We start from the raw sequence: 23,943 nt of genomic DNA on the forward strand, positions 1-23,943 counted from the left end.
TAAGGACGCGCATGAATGGTCAGCACGGCGTTCCCTTAGAGTCCACACCGCAATCACAATGTCAGGCATATTATGTACGTAACGCGAATGATGAATCACAACTGCAAGAACCTGGTAGCGAGCGCACCATCTTGGAAACAACTTTCGCACACGTGCGCAATTTGCTCGCGCCGCCTTCGCTTTAATGAAAAGATTTCTTCGAAACAGTCTCTTCGTGTGTCTGTCGGATCTGGTTCGAAACGAAGGAGGTAGTTTGCTGGGCAGCACCCGCTGCGGTCGCTATAGCGGCCGCCGCAGAATCCACACGGTCATGCCGACGGGACCTGAGCCGTTGCCTAAAACGCTCGTTCCACCCGCCGCCATGCATTGTTCGATATGCAGCCCCGTCGGCAAAGCTGCTCCGAGCGCATTAATCCCCTTCGAAATTGCACGTGGCGGACGCGAAGGCGTGAAGGAGATTGCGAGAAGTGGCGGCAGGCCGCTTATGGAAATGCCGCCACGTTTCGCAATCTTCTAGCTCGTTATCCTGCTCCAAAGCGGGCGAAAGACAAACATGCCCCGGGACTTCCATGCCGCACGAAAGAGGCCAGTGGCACCGAACATGCGAAAACACCTCGAAGGCACGTGTCACCTGCATTCAAGACCCGATTGGAAACTCCAAACCCCGACAACTCTGCGGGCGGGAGTATAATTGCGTTGGTAGACCGCAACAGGCTGGCTCCAGCTAACCGGAATGCAGGAGATTAGGCCCCAAGTGGGAGACCTAAAAAAAAAAAAAACATCTCCCACAGCATTTGGCTCTGCACTGTCGGTGAAGAGCGAGAACAAAGAGAACAAAAGTTCGGTTTGCTACCCTGCACTGGGGGTGAGGGGTGAGAAGGTCGTAAACGAAGGAAATAGAGAGCAACAGAGAGAAAGAGAAACAGAGCCCATGCCCTCAATCACCGTTGTTGACAGCAAAGGATAACAGTCAACACTTTTCAGTTCTAGAGGTCGCTTGTGCGCGTTTGTTGTCCTAAAGAATTGCAACAATGCATTCGTACCGCTTCCCTGCGACGCCTTGGCAGGTTGGCATTCCGAAATTATTAGTTTTGACAACGGTTCGTTGTCAATACGATTTAGCGCAGTCGCGAGCGCTTGTCTCTGTGTACACTGCGCATCGAGGGCCTAAACAAACAGAGCTCAGCGAAAGCATGCGTTGTGAATGCGAGAGGAAGAACGAACAAGGGTGAGGACACGTGGGGAGATGGTAGTTGTTCTGGGCCAGCTACCATGCCGATCCAAACGCGGGCAAACAACATCGGGCGGCAGAATAACCCTTAACTAAAAAAAAAGAGATCATCCAGTTCTTCATCGGGAATGATTGTGTTTTGTGTGTTGAATCAAACCCCATTGGCTCGTAAAGCCGTAGTTTTGCTTTAGAAGGAACATTATTTATTTATTTATTTATTTATTTATTTATTTATTTATTTATTTATTTATTTATTTATTTATTTATTTATTCTGAAACATGTGTCCTACAGAAGTACCCCTAAACGAGAAAAGGCAGCCGAGGTGCAAGGAACATTGTGTCGACAAAAGAGAGAGTGAAAAAATTAAAGACAAAGGCAGGGAGGTCAAACAGGTTGCTCTTGGTTTGCTACACTGCAGTGTGTGATGAGAAAGCGGGAAGTAAACGAAAAAGAAAAGGCGCAAGGAAAGCATAACAAGTGATGTACGCGCACACACAACAGCGTTCACGGCGCAATCAACGGCAGTCGCATAACCCAGTAGTCTTCAAAAAGTTCGGCAATGTTTTTATATGATTTCCGGCGCAATTTACGGTCTAGTGCATGACCCTAATGTTATAGAAAGAGGAATGGTGCTCGGAAGTGTATGGACAGAGGGGTACGATACATACCTAAATACATTCAGGGCTTCCATATATGTCACTGCCGTACACACCCACTGGAAGGAAATAAATGAGTTCAACTTGAGACTGTTGCCCTCAGAAATCTGGTGTCCGACGCAACTGCCGTATATAGCACTGCCATCGATAATATCGCTGTGTTAAAGTCCCCCTTGTATAGGTGTTGGACTCAAGGAACAAGGGTGAATTTCAAACGAAATGTGAAATATCATTTCCGAGTTTCTCCGAATTCGTATAACAATTTGTAACCGCCCTGGGTCCACCATATGCGAAGGCCTGCGCTCACTTAAATTTTTCTATTTGCACTGTTCAAAGTTATAGCAACACTTCGCCGCGGCAAGAGGATATATGTCCTAGTGTTTGCAATGCCACTTGCATACCTGAATGCCACGCTCCTCTACATACGTCATCGCTCAATTGTTTTGAGCCTGTTTAAGCCGAGTAACGATATAAAAGACGCAGTAACTTCGAGGTGGAAGAGAACATGGTCCTACTTGACGTGGGGAGCACGAACCAACAAAGACGAAATGAAGGAAAACGAAGAGACGGCGCAAACTATCAAATGAGGATTTAACTGAACAGACAGATATAGAAGCGCCGAAAGACACGTGGTCCGAAGAATGAAAAAAGTTGGAGCGAAGCTTTTCAGTGCTAACGCCATCCAGTGCTGCGCATCCAAGTAAGCTAACTGTGTGGCATGCAGCGTAACGGATGGCTTCACGACGCATGGTTCACCCGATTCGCTAATGAAGAAAGGATGCTCCTTTAATATCTCGCGCCACCTTGTCTTTAAATCTCGAAAGAACCGTGGTTTCAGAAAACACTGATGCGCCGCCGCATTGCTTACAATGTAACGATAAGTTTGAACAGGGCTGCCTCCTCAAAGAAGTTTTGTGGCCCATTCATCTGCTATACAGACAACGGCCAGTTTTTCCGACATGACACTTCCTGCAAGGTAACGGAACGTGATATACAACGCCTTTGCCGAATTCGACCATCTTTAGCGGTGATTTATCGTACGCTCATGAATGCTTTGCCCTTCGCCTTCTGCCTTCATGTTCCCTAACGCGCATAGCTTATCAAGCTTGTTGCTCGCCGGAAATACCACGGTATACACATACCTGCCCCTCCCCCCCCCTCCCTTCTTGAAAGATGGCACAACAAAGTGAAGTTACGGAATGCTGGCAATCGGCTTCTTCTCAGCATTCCTGTCTGGCTCCAAACGTCTCGATTACACCTTTACCTTTTGCAGAATCTTTTCGCCCATGGAAGGCCAAGTGGTCCTCAGGGAATCGTGAAAGTTTTAGTCACTCAAGTTGTCTTGCAAAACATTCCTCATGCGATGCGGGCATGACTTCTTAAGTGCAACCTTCAAACATATCTGTCTGTTTTCCAGTAAAATCTTCAGTTGATAGTCTGCGCTGTGTCTGTGTTTTCTTTCTTTTCGTGTCTGTTGTTGCCCACGTCAAGATGCACTGCCAACTTGTCCAGCAAAGCAGCCTTACGAATTTACTGCTGGGAATATTGCGCGAAGGTATAACGTCACCTTTCATAGTGGTAGCAATCATAAAGTAAAATTCATCGGCATCTCTCGTCGTAACAAAGAACGATGAGTGTGCCTCCGGCTTTCCCACCAACACTGATTGTCATACAACCTCATAAAAAGAGAGGGTACGGCATTCACAAATTAAGTGAGATCAGAACTCTGCGAAGCGTTTTTACGTTGACACGATTGAAACACCACACTGACCTTCGATCCAATAGGCAACGAGTAGAAACTTGGATTTCAGTATTTTTATTTCCATATATTTGCTTAATTTTTGCAAGAGAAATGCCAACTTAAGCTTTCAGTAGTATTCCTAAAAAAACATCAGATTTTAATTACTGCTGGTATTGGAATCTTTATTTAGTACCTCGAGATATTTAGGACTTCTCAGCAACCAGCCAAAACCTTTCGTGAACTATAAGCTGACAAGCTTAAGGATTCATACGTCCTCAAATAACAGAAATTGATACTATAGTTATGTGATTGGTCAGTGACTGAGAGTTTAAAGCGGGCGAATTGAATATATCCTTCCTATTTTATGCTCCTCCTCTGTATGGAAACAAGGATGACTAATAGGAGCTATCACTCGAAGTGCGGACATAGCGAGTACAAAGAATGCGCGGCAGGTGAGAAGGAGCTTCTACTTTACGTCCCTCGATGCGTTCACAGCGCGTCGCCAGGTCGAGCCAACTTTTCCCTTTCACTGGGGAAAACCGATGCGGCCTCTCCCTCAGTGAGCCAGTTTGACTCATTCGCTGTACACGCCCCCGTGCGTCAGGTATTGAAAGTAAAGAAAACGGCATCAGAGAGGACTGACGAATTCACGAGAGATTGAGACATAGGCAAGCAACGTGTTTTTAAGCAAAGCATAACGACTGTATAAACGCCCCTATTAGGCACGTAATAGCAGCGTATAGGAAATGCGAGCTGACGTACACGTTGGCTTTCCTATTCTACACTGTCCACCACAGTTTGAGCAGTAAAAATTCTCAAGTATTTTTAAACAGTGGAAACCAAGCGTTTTCATTGCCTAATAAGTTTTAAAGTAAACTACAAAACATTTTGTAGTTTATCTTATTTTTTATTGTAGTTTAGTTTTGCAGTTAAACTACAAAATATTTTTAAAATAAACGCACAAAACATTTTGCAAGGACTAAGACCAAGTTTTTTGTGCGACCGAACTAATTCTATACGTGGCAGGATCAGTAAGGACCGCGTCTATGCTTGTTGGTTCTTGATCATGGATAGGAAGTTGTGCTACACAGCTCTAAGGAGACACACGCGAAGAGAAAAAAAAAACACCATCACACATGCAGGATGCTACACAAATTTTGTGCGTGTGTGATCGCGTTTCCTCCGTGTGCCTCTTGTAGAGCTATGAAGCGTAACTTCGCATTCATGATGGCAGAAAAAATACGCGAACTTAGGGTCCTTCGAGTAGACTAAAACTGATAGACCATAGGTGGATAAAATATGGTTTAGAGGCAATGACAAATTTTTTTGAGATAGTTTAACAGGATGTTTCTTACCTTTCGCAACATTGGGAACAAGGACCTTATTAGACTCACTGGGCCTTGTGCAAGTGAATGTCTTCGCCGCAGCAAATTGCCAACTGTGATTGCTAAGTTTCCCAGACGTGTGCGACTTGATTTGGCCACTTGTTCTACTAGGCGGCGCGTTTATGACTATTGCGCCATATCAGAAGCAACGACGTTCTTAATCACGCTGAGGGTGCGCTCATCCGGGAATGGACATAGAGGCCAAAATTGGTCGCTGAAGTCTTTCGACTTCCGGAACTGCAGCAGTGCACACCTCTCTTTCTGAGCTTGCGATGCACGTGCCTACGGTACAAGGAGAAACGTCACTGGTGAATATATTGAGTCAAGGGGTTCTAACGTGGAGCAGTGTAGATCGCTCTAGTTTTCGTGGTGGCGATAGACGCAGAGGAAATGTAGGTCACCCTGCAAAGGACCTGGCTCCTGTGAAAATTTATCGATTGTAGAGTAGGTGGCTTGGCTATACAAACTAGGGTTACATTAATTGCATGCTCTCACGTTAGCAAAAGAAAAAGCCAATATCAACGCTTCCACCTTTACTGCAAATCTAGATAGCCATACACGGCATGCGCTGACATACAGGAGCTATGGCTCTAAAGATGATCGATAGCAAGTTACCCCTGACGCTCCGTTCAATGAAAGAAGAATGAATGTGGCATGTTCAAGTGTCCTTGAGTGTGTCGTAACTTTGGTGAATGCTTAAAGCCTCTACGTTGAATTGCCAAATGCATTAGCTCCGATAATGATTCACGCAACTTTCCGGCAGTGTAGCATTAATGCATTCACATGCGTGAACACGCTAACGGCTTAAAAAGGAAAGAAAAAATAAGGTACGGACGCGTAGTACGTTATGCCGACCGAAATGCCAACGACGGAGTACCTGTCGTGACATGCCTTCGAAACAAACTTGTTCAAAAAGAACGCACGATTAGAAAATAGTCTGCAAATCGCAGACCCTGAAAGTGTTGGAGTTCCGCGCATCCGGTTCTTTTGTATGCGATAATCAATGCGTGTTACAACAGTGTTCTGGAAAACCGGTTCAGCTCTATAGTTTCAGGTTAGCTTCGCTTACACTCGGTGCCCGATTGTCCTGATTTACGCGTTCCAACGTTCCCGAAATGTAAATGGCTTGGTGACGCCACGGTTGCCCACTTACGCACTGTATAGTCCCCCTCCAGTACAGGCGCATTTTGGAGAGACCAGGATTTCTGGCGTGAGGATGTACTTTTGCAATTAAAAAAAAAACACGTACATAATAGCAATATCTCTCGATTCTGAATGCTGATTTACCATCCGTGCCAACACAATCAGATCTATTCTTTTTCGCAGTTCTTCCCATAGAGCATTAAGAGGCTACCGACCTCCTTTTGAAATTTCTTTTACTCTCGGCGTAGCACCGGCACCTATTCAGTTTCAGGTCACGCGCTGCAACAATATAGCGTAAAACTAGTGCCAGTTCAAGGTAAAGAATACGTGCCTATGAATAGCAAAACTCAAAGTCAGCACATAATTTCGTGACGAAGTGCATACACGAGAAAGGAAGCCTCTGTTTTTCCTCTTTCAGTCACTACGCCGCTAACTTGTCGCGCGGCGATACCGCTGGATTGAAACTATAGCGAGCAAGTCTGTCACCGTCCGCGCCTCAGCGGGCTCGCGTCTCTCGGAGACAAACACTTCGGGAAACGAGGGTTAACTTGAATCGACTATAAACATGACATATGCTTGCGCGTGCGAGGAAAAGAGAAGGAATAGCGCAGTTCAATGAGGAAAGAGAAAAAGAATAAACTGCGAAAAGTTGGTAAATGATATCGTTTCCCAGAAACACCAACACTACTGTGCATTTCCCTGGAGCTCCGGGCGGAAGGGAAAACAAAGACGAGCGGAACGAAACAATTGAGACGCAGCGAGCGAGCAGCTCTCGGATGTCGCTTCGTCGGTTTGTTGTTTGGCACCGGAGACCCCTCGAAGTGGCGTGGCATCGCGTCCAGCGAGAATCGAGCGAGTCGTCGGCAAGCTGGCCGGCGGCGCACGAAGCAGCATCAATATACCGCGGTCATCGGCCGCTTAATGAAGCCATCTTACCGGCTTTCCCGGCAATATGTGAGCGCGTGCGTCAAGTCTAAATAGGATCCTCGCCCCTTCCCATGCGAAGAGCCAGCCGGTCTGAGAAATGACTAACCTCCCTGTCTTTCCGTCTATTTCTCCTCCTCCTCCTCCTCCTCCGTCCGAGTGGACCCTGGAGTTCGACGGCGTGCCTGCGGCTCACGATCATCGAGAGCTCTTGGCGTGCTGCTCCTGCGCTCCCTTTATTCTTGCCATCTATATCCCGCTTTGGCATCTCCTTTTTCCCCGTGCGCGACTTGAGTCGCTCCTCGCCATCCCTGCGCGAACCCTCCTTTTGTTTCCCCCGAAACAAAGGCTTCCCCGCGTTGCACGCGCCTCTCCTTTCTCTTCGCAACGCCGAGGGGTCTTCGTGAGACGAGTGACGACACAACGAAGGGAGGCCAGAAATCTAGAGCTTTGGCTCCCCTTCAAAAAGGGCATATACCTTCGAAAGAAAGGGGAATGTGAAGCACGTACGTACCGTAACGCGAAGCCTGTCAGACCATCACTGCTCGTCTCAAAGGAGAGCAGGTAAATGACACTGTCATGGCATATTTTATGAACGGTGGGTACCTCCCAGCAGAAACAAAATGACAAGAACAGACTTGGGGCCAAGAACAAAAGGTCGCGTCGAGAAGAAGAGAACAAAAAGAAATGCGCAATCTCGCTTCTCTCGTTCTACGTCTTAGGCGAGCATGCAGCCGAAAGATTAGATTCCACCCCGCATTATCATCGACCCAACCCTGGATGCCTAGAATGGGCTTAGATGATGATACCTTAACGTGGAATCGAGCGCTTTACCACGCTGAAGAAAATCTACACAGAAGCAAAGCAGGCTTTAGAATTGGGGTTGTAATTAGAAGCTGGTCCTGATCGATAAATGCCTTCAGAGAATATCCCTTTAGAGTGAAATCATTTCTTGGAAATATTTTCACGGTAGCGCTTTGTGGTAGACATGTTGGCGGAGATCGGTAGTTTAGGATCGCAAGTCTCTCGTTCACATAGCTTCTTTAATAACTCCATCACGCAGAAGCCAGCCCATGGGATCTTTGTTATTGGTCTAGGCTAATTTTACTCAATGTAACGCCTGCATGCACCTTCATCACTAAAGAATGCATAGTTAACACGAGGCACATGCAGGTGACGTTTATTGCAAGGTAATTCTCGTCAGCAGTGGTATGAACGTAAGAAAAAGAACACCATAAAAAGAACGAACATACAAAGATACTATTCACAAGCTATAACGGTAATGTTAAGTGACCAGCTTTTCATTCATATTTGTTACTCAATCTTCAACGAAAAATTACGGCAGATTCAACGCACTTGTTATGATATACAATAAACGAATCTTCTTAACAAGAAAATAGAAAGCAAGGGATAATACCAATGAAATTACACAGAGCTTAACCAGAGATTGTCTCAGGCTAACCACCCTCTGCTGTGGAATGGGAAAAGGGTATGAAAGATGAGAGAAAGAAAAGTCACTTCAGGCAAATAATATTCAGAGACACATTATTATGCGTGTAATTGTACTTTGTTTCCTGCTTTTGTGATTGTTTACACCTCCTGCTTAAATTGAAACACAAATTCACATGTTTTAATGATATAACACGCAAATGCGACGATCACTCAAAGGCTACTGCGATGTTTTGCGAATGAAGAAGGAAAGCATGTGGGTAGGGGCGTATGGTGCCGAGGAGTATTGAACATCGCCATCCTTCAACAACTATGAGGAATGCGTGATCAATCAATCTCCGCAACCACGCAACCTACGCGACTACGGATACTTCCTGCTCAGTTGAGGTAGCGAGAAGACCATTGCAAAATGTATTTTGTCGTGCAAGTGTTCTTTCTGCTTTTCCTCTACACGCCAAAGCTGTGCAAAAAAAGCCCCCGCTGCGTCTACTCGGCGAGACACCGACGTTAGACCCGGAGGAAGCGGCAAACACGCAAAGTCAACATGCTAAACTTGAGTGACTGTAACGCTATGGGATTATCAGAATAATTAAACTTGCAATTTCTCCAGAAGGGGCTCTTGTTACAAATAAGATAAAAGCCCTTCGTGGGGCCACATACCACGCACTGGATTACCCACCCACCGCGTTTGATTGCACTGCCTCCGGAATCGGCCCAGTTTTCATTACATCGTCTCTGGGATCAGCTCCATTTCCTATTACAGTCTCTGGGGTCAGGTCCAATTACATCGTCTCCGAAATCGGCTGAATTTACTATAACACAGTCTCCGGGATCAGTTTCAATTACATCATCTCCGGGATCAGTTCAATTTACTATTACGCCTTTTCCGAGGTTGGCTCCCATCACTCGGCAAGAAACCGATGGAAAGACGAAAATGCCGAAAACGAAAAAAAAATAATAATAGTAAGAGAGTTTTGCGCTTTAATAAGGAAATATAAGCATAGTTTCTAAAACCAAACATACTGCGCTTGTTCAACGCAGAGAGAGAGATAGAGGTTTAATGATACGAAATGCAGAGAGGTCGGCCTTCGGTATATTCCTCTAGCCAGCTACTCGGCGTTGGGGGAAGGGGAAGAGGGAACGAAAGAGGGAAAAAAGAGGCGCATGATGGGTGACGATGACGAGAGGAGGAGGATGTAAAACATATGGCGAGCAATTTGGCATGCTCAAAGCTTACAGTCCAGGCGCGTACTTAAAAAAAAAGTCAGTAATGCCTGGATGGCCTTGAAACTCGATTGAGTGTCTGGCGAAGGGCCTAAAATAACGTCCTCCGACAACGGTGCTCTGTCGAGACGTGAAAGGTTGTTATCCAACCTTTCACGCTCTTCCACGTACTTAGGGCAGTCACAAAGCACAGGACCTATAGTCTCAGTCACATTGCACACCTCACAGTGCGGAGACCCGGGGCGTCGCATGAGGTGCACGTATCCGCGTGTAAACGCTACCTCCAGCCTTAGTATCTGCAGAAGACTGGCACATCTGCGTTGAATTTTCCGTGGTATCCTAAACTTCATGGCAGGATCCAATCTCTGGAGTCGTCTGTGGCGATTATCTACCAGTGCCTTTCTGTCGATCTTCGGATGACACTGGAGAGGAGGCAGTTGGCGTCCGCTCTTGAAAAAGGAATAGCAAGCAGTGACTCTGGTTCTTCGAGTGCTTTCTTCGCTTCGGCATCGGCCAGTTCGTTGCCGTATATACCACAGTGACTGAGAATCCACTGAAACGTGATGTGGTGGCCATTTCCTTGCGCTAAAGTGTAGAGCTCGGCAGTTTGAAGAGCCAACACTCTGTAAGCGCTTTCTTTCAACACCACTCTAAGTAGTTCCAGAGCCGATTTTGCGTCACTGAAGACTGTCCATGCTTGAGGAGGCAGTCGCGAAATATATTGAACGGCCTCTCTGATTGCCACTAGTTCCGTAGATGTTGTAGTCGTCTTGTTACACAGACGGAACCGTCAGATGACCTTATGCCCAGGCACGATGAAAGCCGCACCAGACGCATACGACGAGACCGATCCGTGTGTATACACATTCACCGAGGAGTCATATTCTTTTGACATATATTCAAGTGTTAAATGTCTGAGGCCGACGGTAGGTATTCGCGATTTTTAGAAATTCCGGGAACAGATAGACGTACCCGTATTTTATACATCCCCCATGGGGGCATACGTGGAAGGTCAGCAAAGGCAAAGTATGGTAGTATGGCAGATTCTTGGCATTTAATGGCTCTTGAAAAAGTAGAGTCCGGCCATATGTCGGGAAGTGTCGATAAGGGGTGGCATCCATGACGGCACAGCAGTTGCAGGAATACTCGAAGAGGTTCGCATCGTATCGTTCGCATTGCAGTCCTTGGCACTGCAGGTACTGAGACGTTAAAGAAGCAGCTCGCTGCAACCTTGCACGAATTTGCGGTCGCGTGACTGCGGACGCCCATATGCATATGTCGTCTGCGTAGGTACTGATGCGTACTGTATCAGGAATGATTTCCGCAAGGCCAATAAAGGCAACATTTAAAATAGTCGGGCTGAGCACTCCTTGAGGCACTCCACAGACCACAACTTGCCTTCTCGTTTCGCCATCATTCGTGGACATGAGGACTGTGCGACCATCTAGGTAATTTTCAATTCACATGTACAGATGGTGGCTGGTGCCCAAATTACTCAGGGCATAAAGAATGGCTTCGTGCAGTACATTGTCATAGGCTCATTTTATGTCTAAGAAAACTGCTCCTACAAGTCGGTGTCGCCTTTTTTCCTGCTTGATCGTGGACACGAGATCAATGAGCCCAACTACTGCAGACCATCCTCGTCTAAATCCGGTCATAATTTCAGGATAAATCTCATTCTTTTCCATGAACCATTCTAATCTAGTGAGAACCATCCGTTCCATCACCTTACCGACACAGCTAGCTAAATCTACTGGCCGGTAAAATGACATTTCGTAAGGCAATTTTCCTGACTTTAGGAGGGCCACCAAAAGGCTGGTTTTCCACTGCTTCGGGACTGTACTGGATGACCACGTGGCCTTATAGTACGACAGCAGGACTTTCCGACCTTCCACTGCAAGGTGGCACAGTGCAGTATATGAAATACAGTCAGGTCCAGGTGCAGAAGATCCTCTCGAAGCAGTAAATGCAGCTTCCAATTAAGGCATGCTGAAAGGAAGGTCAAGACGAGCATCTTTAGGAGGTGTACCGGCTCGATCCAATGTTGGACATGTTGAAGTATCGGTACGGGTGACTCTTTTACAGAAGTCTTCGGCAACCTGCATTTCCGTCAGAGATTGGTGAAGCGCTAGAGCGCGGAAAGGATGGTTTTGCTGAGGAGGGGCATGAAGGCTTCGCACTATCTGCCAGACCCTAGATTGTGGCTTTCGAGGATTCAAAGACGAACAGAAGGTCCTCCACCGTTGTTTTCTCATTTTTTTTATGATAGCGCCGCATTTTTCGTTGAGCTCGTCGACATAAGACAAGGTCTAATGACGAATGAGTTCGCCTAACCTTCCTTTCCGTTCTACGACGGATCGCGCGGAGCCGTTCATATTCAATATCAGTCGCCTTTCTGGATGTAGGCGCACTCATAAACTTAGTTGTCTTCTGCACTGCCGATACAATGATGCCTTCTATATCAGGTGGTGAAGTGATGTCTCCGCAATGCTCTTCTACACATGTAGAGAATGTGGATCAATCAGTGCAGCGTACAGCAGATGCAGTTGATTGCACAAACCACTTCAACTGCACATATGTTGGTATATAATCGCTCCCATGCGTTTCTATGTCCAAGCACCAGCTGACTGAGCGCTATAATTAAATAATCAAATAATAAATAAATAAATAAAAACAAGTTGTCTTTCGCGGCGTTAAGGTAAATACGCCCACCTTGTCTGTAAAAGACCTGTGGTGACTGCATGCACATTTTCACCCACGGCTCTGTTTCATCAGCCTACGAGTATGACGATAAAAATTGAAACAATGGGGATGCTTCCTTTTTTCCTCACACGTTTCTTCAGCAACCATGATGCAATCAAGTTTTCTCATAATATATGATACCACGTCGTTGAATGTCATTAGAATGGGCAGATTGTCACGTAAAATGACGCTTATCGATGACAGCATTGTATTCTGCGCGGTCGTTATCGATTCGATGAGATGGCTTTATAGTCACCTTTCTTCTCTTTTCCCTTTTGCTCAGTGTATAAACAAACTCGCGTCTCAGCATACTTCCCTTTGGTCGTGCTTTCGCGTACTAAATTTCTAGGCTTTAATTATCTGTCGCCGCATTTATTTTTAACTATCGATCTCTTTCTCAGACGAACGGATACCTTTTTCACCAGTTACAAAGCCTTGGTTCACTGTGTACGCAAGCCTTCGGCCCATCCTTTTCCAGTGACGTACTAGACGGTACAAAATTCTACAGAGAGACGGAGAGAAAGAGAGCGCTTGCTCACCATAACGAGCGACAGGCCCGTATACGCAAGCGAACAACACAGAGCGGGCGCTAGCGCGTGAAATCCACGCGGGACAAACGAGGGAGCAGCGTCTTTCGACGTGCGCTCCCTCGCGTCTTCTTCCTTCCTTTCCCGCTCTCAACGAGGACCTCACGAGCTGCACGGCGGGTCCATGGCGCGAGCCAGCGAGAGCCCGCGTCTCGGTGGCTATGCCGACAAATGAGCCCCCGCCGCGTCTGTCAGCCGCAGGCTGCCCCAGGCCGGTCCCGCTAGAGAGTAGCGCTCCGCCAGTCCCCCGGGTCTTCTTGGCGACTCCATCACGGGCCCATTGTGAAGCACGCCTTCTTTGTGCCTTGGCCGCAAGCGTGGCAACCGAGCGCACGCCCGGGCTCGCCTTGCCGCTGGGCGCTGTTCCGACGCGAGCTTTTACACCCCACCCTCCGTCCCTTGTTGGCTCCATCTGATCACTTTTCTCCCTGGCTTCACTGATCGCTTTTTTCGACGACGACGCCGTGTCCCGCGCCTGTTCCGCATGTCGAGGTGGTCCCCCCCCCCCCCCCCCCACCCCCGCCATAGTATGTATAACGCTCGCCCGACGCTGCTGTGCCGGCTACACAGTCTCCCGCAGACTTCGAGCGACGACGTTGAAGCCTGCGCGAAAGAGCCCGCCCACGGGAATGCAGAACGCGGAGGGTGACGAGAAGAAACATCTTTGCGGCTCGGCTCGCGTTTTGTTCTTCTCGCTTCTTTATCGCTTGCTTCCTTCCCCTTCCGCGCGACGCTCGCCGAGCGGATTTGCGGCTTGCCCAGATTACGGACGTGTCGCAAGCCGTGAGACAGAATTAGCCCGGGTGCTAATGGACCGTGCAAACATATGGTCTCCCTTCCTTACCCGAAACCTCCTCGCCAGCTTTCTATTTTCACGGCTTTCCAGTGTTTCCTACTATTCCCTGCATTTTTCTATATTTCCCTTCTCGCTTAACGGCGTCGCTTCGAAGGCGGAGAAGAAAAAAAGGAAACGCGACTTTTCTCTCTCTCTCTCTCTCTTCTTTTTTCACGTATTTCTCGTTTTCGATGAGAAAGCATTTATCCTCTCCCACCTTCGCGGCCACCGTCAGTTCGCTCCAGACACTTCGGCTTCACTTCTTCTCACCGTCTCTCACTCTTTTGTCCTTTATTTATTCTCTTTTAACCAGAAACGTGCAAGGAGTTTCTCTTGGGAAATCAGCCGCGAAAACCTGGAGCGGCCCTCCCGCCGGCTCCACTGCGGCCATCGCGGCCAAGTCAGCTCTGGTTCTCTCCCACCGCATTCTCGGCGGCCTAGGTTGGCACGCAGGTCTCTCCACCCGGGAGGCAGCGGCAAGCCGCAATCCCGTTCCGTTTAGTCCCGTGTCCCCTCACCGCAGGGTCCGATGACCGTGTATTTGAAGCGTTTACTCTAGCACGTCGTTTTTGTCATCTCCTAGGTCTGCTTCGTTAAGCCTCGGGATCTTAGCGCATTTGCTTTCTTCGCACTCTTGCTTCTTTGAGACTTGAAGTGGACTTCTGAAGGCTAATAGCGTAGGAAAGACTGGCTCTCAAATTGTTTTTGACCTGATATCTGCTGCAGTTTACTTTCGTACGTCGCCGGGAAGTACTTCGCGAGTAGCATGGTCCAGATGAAAAGAAAGAAAAAGTAAACACGAACTTTCGAATTGAGGGCCTTACCCTCGGTATTGGGTTACGCCAACGAGTCTCAAAGACGGCGTCGATAATGGTGTCTGCTCAGGGAAAAGTGCTAATTCGCAACTCTGGGTTGTTGTTGTTGTGGGTAATGTGATCATCGTTCCTATGATACTTCATGCATTTTCGGTACCCATAAATTTCTGTAACCGTTTTCCCTCCCAGAATCTTGATTAAAAAAGAAAACATTTAATTTATTTTTCTGTTGGCGGAATCAAACCGAGCTTGCGGGCTCCCCGGCTTCCGGCAGGTTGGCCTGTCTAATTTCTTATGCGATAGCTTGCTCTGCGTTTTAGAACGTGGGCGATCATGATGCATACGTTGAGTTAGTTTGCGGGTACCCGTGTTTCCTAATCGTCAAGCGCTACGAGTAATAACCAGAGATGAAGTTGTGCCATAAACTGTGTGGATGTTCCTTTTCAGTCTATGCCATTTGGTAGCCAGAAATGTCGTGCAAAGCTTGCGCGTCGACAAAGCCAGGCATTACACGACGTTCACCACCGGCAGGACGACGGTGCTCTTTCTCCGTTACGCATGGGAAAGCATTGTGCGTGGAGGTTGTGCCGCAAAATACGGTACCTAATCCGCCTTGAGCAAGCTGGCTTCCAGGTATGCGCGCCGACGCTAAGTAGCGGTATGCAGGACCTCCTTATATCCCTGTGTTCTTTCGTGCGCAGTGTCGTAAATGGCGAAACAGCCGATGTCATCGCGCTGCCACTTGGCAAGAAGATAAAGTCACTGAAAAATAAACGAGTAAACAGCAGTACCTATCCCCTCGACCGAAGCGATCATTCGAAGGTTCAGCAGTGCCCATCGCCGGTTTGGCAGCTGAAGCTGTTTGGTGTTTGCAACGTCCACTCGAAGACACTTGAGAGAAAAGGCGTTTCTCCCGAATGTCCACCAAATCAGGGATCACCGAGAAGCGTCACTGACCAGCACGGCCATGATTCCTTAAAGAGAAGGGGCGGGGGAAGGCGTAAGTAAAAGGGCAGATAAGAAGAGAGCAGGACTGTGTGGCTGCCCTGTTTTACTGCTGAACGCGAATTGGTGGGTCTGGTTTTTCGGGTCATAGAGACTGAATTTCGATGTGCGAGGAATGCAAGAACGCACGCACAATTCAGACTATGGAGTGCATTAAAGGTGGCGTAGAAATTTATCCGGGCCTCTCCCTCCTCTGTACTACTGCTTCCCATGACATCTGTACAGCCAGCCATGGGATCAATCAAGATTACATCAGTGCTTGCTTTCTGTCTAGCATTGCATTATTATACGTTGTTACGATACTAATAGGTCCGCACTTTCCTCATTTGCCTCGAATTTCCGTTTTCTTACATTAGGTTCTAAACCATTTTGGAATATGATTCCTTCAAAGAAATATCCGCGAGACATTCGCCATGCACGCTGGAGTCCTGGGAAGTATAGTTCTGTAGCAATGTAGCAATGATGCACTCCAGCGCACATTATCAGGTTTTCCATCACATATCTATTTTGGTTGTCGTATATAGCGTTGATAGAATTCGCTGAACTGTCAAGGCGGATCGATACGAAGAAAATAAGCGATATTTGAAATTATAGCTTGGGAAAGATTAAGAAAGCAGTAAAAAAATGGCCGCAGCATAAAATCAGTCAGAATAAAACTTGTAATAGGACAAAGCAAGATGTACGCAGTGAAAGATAAGCAGGGTAATGTCATAAGAAATTCTGATGATATAGTAAAAACAGCGGAAGAATTCTATACTAGGCTGTACAGTACAAAGAACAGCCACGCTACCTTCATCGGAAGAAGTGATGAACTGGATACAGAGGCTCCTCGTGTAACTAGCGGTGAAGTTAGAAGGGCCTTACAAGACATGTCCTGGGAAAAAAAGTGGCAGGAGAAGATGAAATAACAGTCGATTTAATCAAAGATGGAGGAGATATTATGCGTGAAAAGCTTGCGGCCCTTTATACGCTATGCCTGACAACTTCAAGTGAACCCCAGAGCTGGAAGATTTCCAACATCATACTATTCCATAAGAAGGGAGACGTTAAAGCAATCAATAATTATAGGCTAATTAGCTTGCTTTCGGTATTGTATAAAAAATCCACTAAGATAATTTCCAATAGAATGAGGGCAACACTTGACTTCAATGAATCAAAAGAGCAGGCTGGCATCGAGAAGGGATATTCTACAATGGATCGCATCCATGAAATCAGTTGGGTAATTGAGAAATCCTCGAAGTACAATCAACCTCTATATATGGTTTTCATAGATTATGAAAAGGCATTTGATCCAGTAGAGATACCAGCAGTCATGGAATCTTTGTGTAACCAAGGAGTATACAGGAAGCATACGTGAATATCCTGGGATATATCTACAAACATTACACAGCTGCCTTGCTTATCAACAAGAAAAGTAGAAAATTACCTATCAGCAAAGGGATCAAGCAAAGAGACACAATCTCTCCAATGTTATTCCTTGCATGCTTAGAATAAGTATTCAAGCTATTAGACTGGGAAGCCTTAGGAGTGAGGATCAACGGCGAATATCTCAGCAACCTTTGGTTTGCAGATGATATTGTCCTGTTCAGCAACACTGGGATCAAGTTATAACAAATGATTGTGGTCTTTAACCGAGAAAGTGTAAGAGTGAGGTTGAAGATTAATATTGTTCAATAATCTGGCAAGGACACGAGAATTCATGATCGCCAGTGTGCCTCCAGAGTCTGTACAGGAGAACGTTTGTCTAGTTTGATTGCTCACAGGGGACCCTGACCATGAGAACGAAATTTAGAGAAGAATAAAAATGTGTTGGAGTGCATACAGCTGGCATTACCAAATCCTGACAGAGAGATTACCACTGTAATTAAAAAGAAAAGTGTACAGTCCCTGCATTCTACCGCTGCTGACATATGGGGTAGAAACTTGAGGGTTAACAAAGAAGCTAGAAAACAAGTTAAGGACGGCGCAAAGAGCGATGGAACGATAAATGTTAGGCGTAACTTTAAAAGACAGGAAGAGGGCGGTGTCGATCACGAAGGAAACGGGGATAGCTTATATTAAAGTTGACATTATGAGAAAGAAATGGAGCAGGGCAGGCCGTTTATTGCACAGGGTAGATAAGCGGTGGACCATTACAATTACAGAATGTGTGCCAAGGGACGAGAAGCACAGTCGAGGACAGCAGAGAATTAAGTGGGGGGATGAAATTAGAAAATTTGCAGGTGCTAGTTGGAATCAGCTAGCGCAAGGCACGGGTAATTGTAGATTGCTGGGAGAGGCCTTCGTCTTGCACTGGACATTAAAAAAATGATGATGATGAAGATGTAGCGTCGTGGCTGCTGAATTCTACTAGACATTTCTCGCTGGTCCCGTGCTTCTCTTCAATGTCGGACGATCCAAGAAGCCTAAACAGCGACTTGCCTATGACGTTCATGCAGTCGTAATGCTGGCGGAAGGAACCCCTGCAGCTCCGCATGGCTGCACCGATATCGAGGCCATGCCATGCTAAATATTCAGGTTGTCGCAAGTTCATCGAAGATAAACAACCCCAGGACCAATTAATAATAGGGAGGGAGGCCACCTGGGAAAGTGGACTGCTGATGGCTCGTCTTCTGACGCTCAAATGAGCTGTCTGCCTAGAGCGAAGTTTATCAAAGGTTCATCGCACACAAAGGAATAACATTCCAGCTTCTTTAAGCCCTGTGGTGCTTTTAGCGCGAGCACCCTTTGTCTTTTGTGACACATTCAGCTGGATGTAACACATGAAGCTGAACAGATAATATAACTGCTAGTGCTATGTTATAGTGTAACCGGCAATAGTGATTCGATAGGTTCATTCGTTTGTTATGTTCACCACCTGCCAGACACGCTCACTTCTGCAACATCTGACAGAAAAGAAGATTAGCATCTTTTCTTCCTGTGCGATGAATAAAAATATATATTGGAAGTTCTCTCCCATTCCTTTATTTATTTTATTCTAGTTGATGTGGCAAGGCTTTAAGACTGAATTTTTCACTTATTTATATCGATTAACTTTCAGGTTTAGCGTAACTTTATGTTCTTTTCTCATGTCTGTGGCATTTAGTATTTGTGACTCTCTAAGGGTGTGCGAATACTTGAAAACTTTCGAATAACGAATCGAATGGTGTACCATTCGATTCTGTCTTGGAATCTAATAGCCACTATTCGTTAGTGTGAATATTTTTCTAATACTTTTCATACGTCAACTGCGGCTAAATGAACATAAATTTGTAGCACAAGTACGATAAATTTTCACCCCCGCGGGAGTAGTATAGTCAATGAGAACTTGTGTAGTGGAGCAGGCTACGTCGCTTAGGCAGCCATACATTAGAGGATGTACAGCGATCCTTCGCACTCTCTGAAGAGCCCTGTGCATCCCAGGAAACTACTTATTTGCTACTAATGCTCCAGTTGGACTTTTAATAAACAACGCTCCATAACGTACTGTGTAATCACATAAACTTGCTAACTTTAAGAATACATGGATGTGAATATCGTTTTAAATTAGTTGTGATAACGGCTGTTCAGTATTCGAAAACTATTCGAAAGGTATTTGATGTTCGATTCGATTCGGTTCTATTTGATCCGATTCGGTTAGTTGCACACCACTACGAATCTCCATGTGAAAAGAAATAACTGGCGCCAGTTAAAGGTGCCAACATTTCATATCATCTCGTATAAACATATAGGAAGATCAATTAAAATATGAAGCATATTAGGAATATGAATGACTTTAGCACTTAAAGGGTGGCTGCCGATATCGGAATCGCTGCACTCGATGAACTCACTGGCTGTTGTGAATGTGAGTGACTATTTTAGTATTCCACACCCAGTGGTGGGTGCTGAGAAGAGTTGGGGCGTTTATATGTAGGACCAAGAAATACGACTGAATGTCGCTCACTCTTATAATGGCCGTGTACTTTCAAACAGGCCCCTTGATTGTAAAGTAGTCATCACCATCATCTGTAGAACATGCGGTATCTGGGACAACAAACATCGGCATACTGTGAAGGTACCCGCAAGGCACATACTAGTGCTCACGAAATGTTTTCGCTGAACAACCCAGGCTTCAACTTTAGTCATTATAGAAGTAGTCGGCTGCGTTACATGGAAATATTTTATCGCGTGGCGTAACTAGAGCTGCACGACTTGCAGTAATTTCATGCACTGAGACGATTGAACACAACAAGGCTTTACTTTCGCGTGGGCTAAATATATATAAATTTTTAAAATAAAGCCGTCGTACTTCCATTATACTGCCGTGCTTATTCAGGTCGACCCTCCCAGAGAAGCTTTCTCCATTTGTTCGCGACAGCCTTGAGCCAACTGCCCTGCTATAGAACGAGGCCCCTTGAATTTCTTCGTTTGCTGGAAGCAGATACAGCACCACCAAGAATTACGAGCCGCTGAAACACGCAGAGGAACGAGCGTCCCTGCTTGTCTGCCACTAGCAGACACCACGGCCATCCCTCTCGCCTGCCAGGCACTCCCGAACTCCGCTAGTTTCCCGCGCCTCAAACTGGACACTCCGGAGAAGGCGACGAGACAAGCTGCTCCTCCCAACAATCAGCAGTTGATTCGGTTGATGCATTACAATACCCAGCTTCTCTTATCCTCTCATCTCGGTTCCTTCCCCTTCGCTTGCGCTCTTTCTTTTCTTTTTCATCTGCCACCTTTCCCAGAGTGAGCTCGACCCACCGCTCTGGGAAAACGCCATAAGCGCCGCTTGCACTAACGCCGCCATCATCATTATCATTTCCCACTTGACTCGAGTCCTGAGAGGAGAAACGGGGTAGGGAGAGGGTGAGGGGGCCGTCTAGGTTCAACGCTTCTACTACGCTATTGCTGCTCGTGCTGGTTGTGCTGCTGAGTAAGCGCTCTCGGTGGTCGGTTCCAGACACATGGACGCCCTGGGCGAAAACGAGAAACGCGAGCAAACAAAAAAAAAAGAACACAGGGTCGAGACGTGCGGGGGGAGCGAAGCGTCGCCGAAGAGTGCGCCCGTCGCGCATCCGACAAGCGAGCCGCGTGCTGCGCCCGTCGCGCCGGTCGGGCGGCACTGTCGTTCTCGGAGGATGCGTCATCGGAAGAGCCGCCGCCGACCCATCTCTGGGGGCCCCAAACAAAGGAAACCACCACCCTGAGAGGAGGAATAGGAGGGGAAGAAGGGGGTGGACCCACCGACAGAGCAAGCGCAGCCGCGCGAGACGTACGGAGTGGCAGGCAGGACGGTTTGTTGGGGATTGCGCTGTCGGAAGCGGCGTCGCACACACCAAACTTCTAGTGTGGTAGTCGAGTGGAAGCATTCCGAGTCATTTTTCACGGCGTTGCGGGCCGTCCTTCAGTGAAAGAAAGTGTTTATGTCATTTTTTTTTCGCGATCACCCACTCAAGAGTTTCCGTTGCAGTTTCTCTTCTTTCTTCGTACTTTCGTTCATTGCTTCAGACGCCGACGGGGACTTTCCCGGACGTTTCCTCGTAGACGGCTCTCGTCCTCATTCCGGCCTGCGCGCCTTTTCTGCTTAATGCCGAAGCAACAGTTTTGCAACGGAAATGTGAGACACTCTGAACTTCCGGCCTGGTCGTGGCTCATGCTACGTCACCTGGTCGCGGCTAGTGCTCAAAGTATGCGTGCTCTACTTTGACAAGGGATGAAATACCTCGTTTTATTTATTTATTTATTTATTTGTTTATTTGTTTATTTATTTATTTATTTATTTATTTATTTCCTGCGTTCCTCAAAATCCGTGTCACTTTGGAAAGATAACCTTTCGTAATGAAGTGACTGCTAAGCAGGCGACATGTATAATATCGACTGGCTCAATACGTTACAATTTTACTTTTCTCCCGTGCTAAGGTAGACAGTTAATCTCGTCGCCATTTGCTATTATTTTAATTCGCGACCCTTTTATGCATTTAGCTTTCTCCCTATACGATCTCGGGTTGAGCATGCGGAGCGTTTATACCGCCAGGACCGATGTAGAGATGTCCTTACATCAGCCAAATCTTAATCGCAGGGGAAGAACCTAATTCAAACGCTAGGACCATCGCTGCTACATAGTTTACAGTCTGATGTCTAGTTTATTTATCCTTCTCTAACAACCACGTGTGGCCATCGCCAGCTAAGGAGGAATACATCAGATCGCGGCCAATGTAGAATTGCAATAGAGCCATCGGTGACGGTGCTTACACTGACATCTTGGAAACTAGCCCCGGCTGCTCACTCAGGCTCCGGTCTGCCTACATAGCGCCACGCAGCCCGCCCTTCTCCCGTCGGATCCGAGCACGTCCTCTCCGCCGAGAACGTGCATACGCGGCGACGCACGCAAAACTGCTATCGCCCCTCGGGTCATTCACTGCGCGCTGCCCCGGAGCTCAGTGGCCTCTCTAGAGGAGGGTACGAGGAAGTGAAGTGGCTCGGTCGGAGACCAGGATCGATGGCTGCTGCGACGCAGAGCGTCCGATGGGGTGGCCGTCGGCTTCTTGTTCTTCTTTTCGTGCTCCCCTTCTTCATCCCTACACCCTTGTTCCCGTCCAAACTCCCCGTGGCGCCTCTGCGGGGGAGGTTGCGCCGCTGCTGTCATGCGACCAGCCGCAAGGCGGCCCCGGGCACCGCCGCTACCGCAGACCCTCCCACTTGCAAGAGGGGAGACGTAACTCGATTGTTCTTCACAGACGCGCTTGCCGCTTTCGCGAGGAATGTTTACAAGCGCACGCGATGGCTCTCTCTAATCGTGTCAGGAGCGGGCGAAGCCCTCGGTGCCATATCCCAACCGGCATGTTCGATGCCTCCCCCCTCCCTAGCCACCTTCCGCTTAGGCAGGACGTTCACTTCACCCCCGGTCTGCATGGGAGAAACCATTCTTCCTGGTTCCCAAGTGGCCTGCATAGCTATTCTTTGCTTCGGTATCATTTTCTTCTCTTCTTTTTCTCTCTTTTTGTAAATTGAAGTGGAAGGCGAGCCGGGGAGCCCGCGAGTTCGATATTGCTGTGCGGGAAAAGGGAGGAGACGAGCAGGAGGCATCCCGATTTTCCTTCTAAGGCTTCGTACACGTATCAAGCAAGACCATCTAAAGCGAGTTTGCAAGTGAAAAGTTTTTCGTGGTGCGTTCTTTTCTTTCTTTTTCTCTCTCTCTCTCTTCTTCTTCTTTTTCCCCTCTTATCGTCATTATTCAATAAGAAAATCAATGGTTCAAGCCGCGCAAGAAGGGGAGGAAATCTCCTAACATAATCTCTGTTCTTTTTTCTTCTTCTTCTCGCTCTTATATACTTGAGATAGCATCAAGATCCGAACGTCCCAGCGGCGTTGAGCTCTGGGTGCACCGAATGGTGCCCTTCCTAATCCCTGTACGCTTTTTTTACCTTGTAACACATGCGGGTCTATAGCCTTTCTCGTCATAGTACGCAGAGGCAACTGTCCTGTATCTTACTTGTTTATCGCTTTCTTGTTTTATATATAAGCAAAAAAGACGCAAAGCATAAGGGAAGACTGCACCAAGTGCGGGATCTGCTTCTTCTAGACCCCTAAAAAACGTTGTCATTCCCTTTTCATTTTTCTTATTTTACTCATTTGTAGCAGAGTAGCTGCTTGTAAGCTATTCACCCCGCCTATATCCTTCCCACGCTTTTTAGGCGACACGCCAGCGAACACAAAATAAACGCTGGCCTCCCTGGTTTACTCGGGAGGTCAACATGCCGAAAGAATTCCTCGGTGCTTCGGCAGTCAAGGATGAAATTTTTGACTTGAAATGCTTGTACAAACAAGGCAAACTAAGAATAATGTCGTTGTTGCATACAGTGTACATATTTTACTTTTTTTTCTTTTTGTGGCTATCTCTCCCTCTGTGGTTCAGTCACAACGAAAACACTTCTGTAGGCCTTAGTGCATTGAGACCGCGACAGTGCATAGGAGAGAATATGGCATTTTTATGCAGATATTTCTTAATGAGCAGACTCATGTTTCTTCCTTTTCCTTCTCAGGAGATACTCGGGTATCATGATGCAACGTATATAATTCGTTTGCGTTAATTACTTAGCTTAGCGTCATTAATTATGATCACATTCCTTACTAAGCCAACTTGAATGCGTGCACACCTAGAAGGGCCAAAAGTTATGGACCATCATAAATGCGGCTAACAGGGCAGAACGCAGTAATACGCATAGAACCACGTGTTTCTGTCCTATA

The 23,943-nt window shown here is 47.0% G+C and overlaps 1 protein-coding gene across 4 annotated transcripts in view; it reads right to left on the minus strand.

Annotated features, from left to right (window-relative positions):
• The window catches only part of LOC135900324 (kin of IRRE-like protein 3), a 636,778-nt gene that overhangs the window by 341,056 nt on the left and 271,779 nt on the right, over positions 1–23,943 (minus strand). For 3 of the 4 annotated variants that reach the window (XM_070531960.1, XM_070531961.1, XM_070531959.1), the window contains one exon: positions 1,901–1,947. The exons of the other annotated variant lie outside the window; for it this stretch is intronic. In XM_070531960.1, coding sequence (XP_070388061.1) covers positions 1,901–1,910 — 10 coding nt within the window. In that variant the 5' untranslated portion in view covers positions 1,911–1,947. The remainder of the gene's footprint in view (positions 1–1,900; positions 1,948–23,943) is intronic. 4 annotated transcript variants of the gene reach the window in all.

Source organism: Dermacentor albipictus, chromosome 1, assembly GCF_038994185.2.
Source record: "Dermacentor albipictus isolate Rhodes 1998 colony chromosome 1, USDA_Dalb.pri_finalv2, whole genome shotgun sequence".
In the NCBI taxonomy this organism is placed as follows: Eukaryota; Metazoa; Arthropoda; class Arachnida; order Ixodida; family Ixodidae; genus Dermacentor; species Dermacentor albipictus.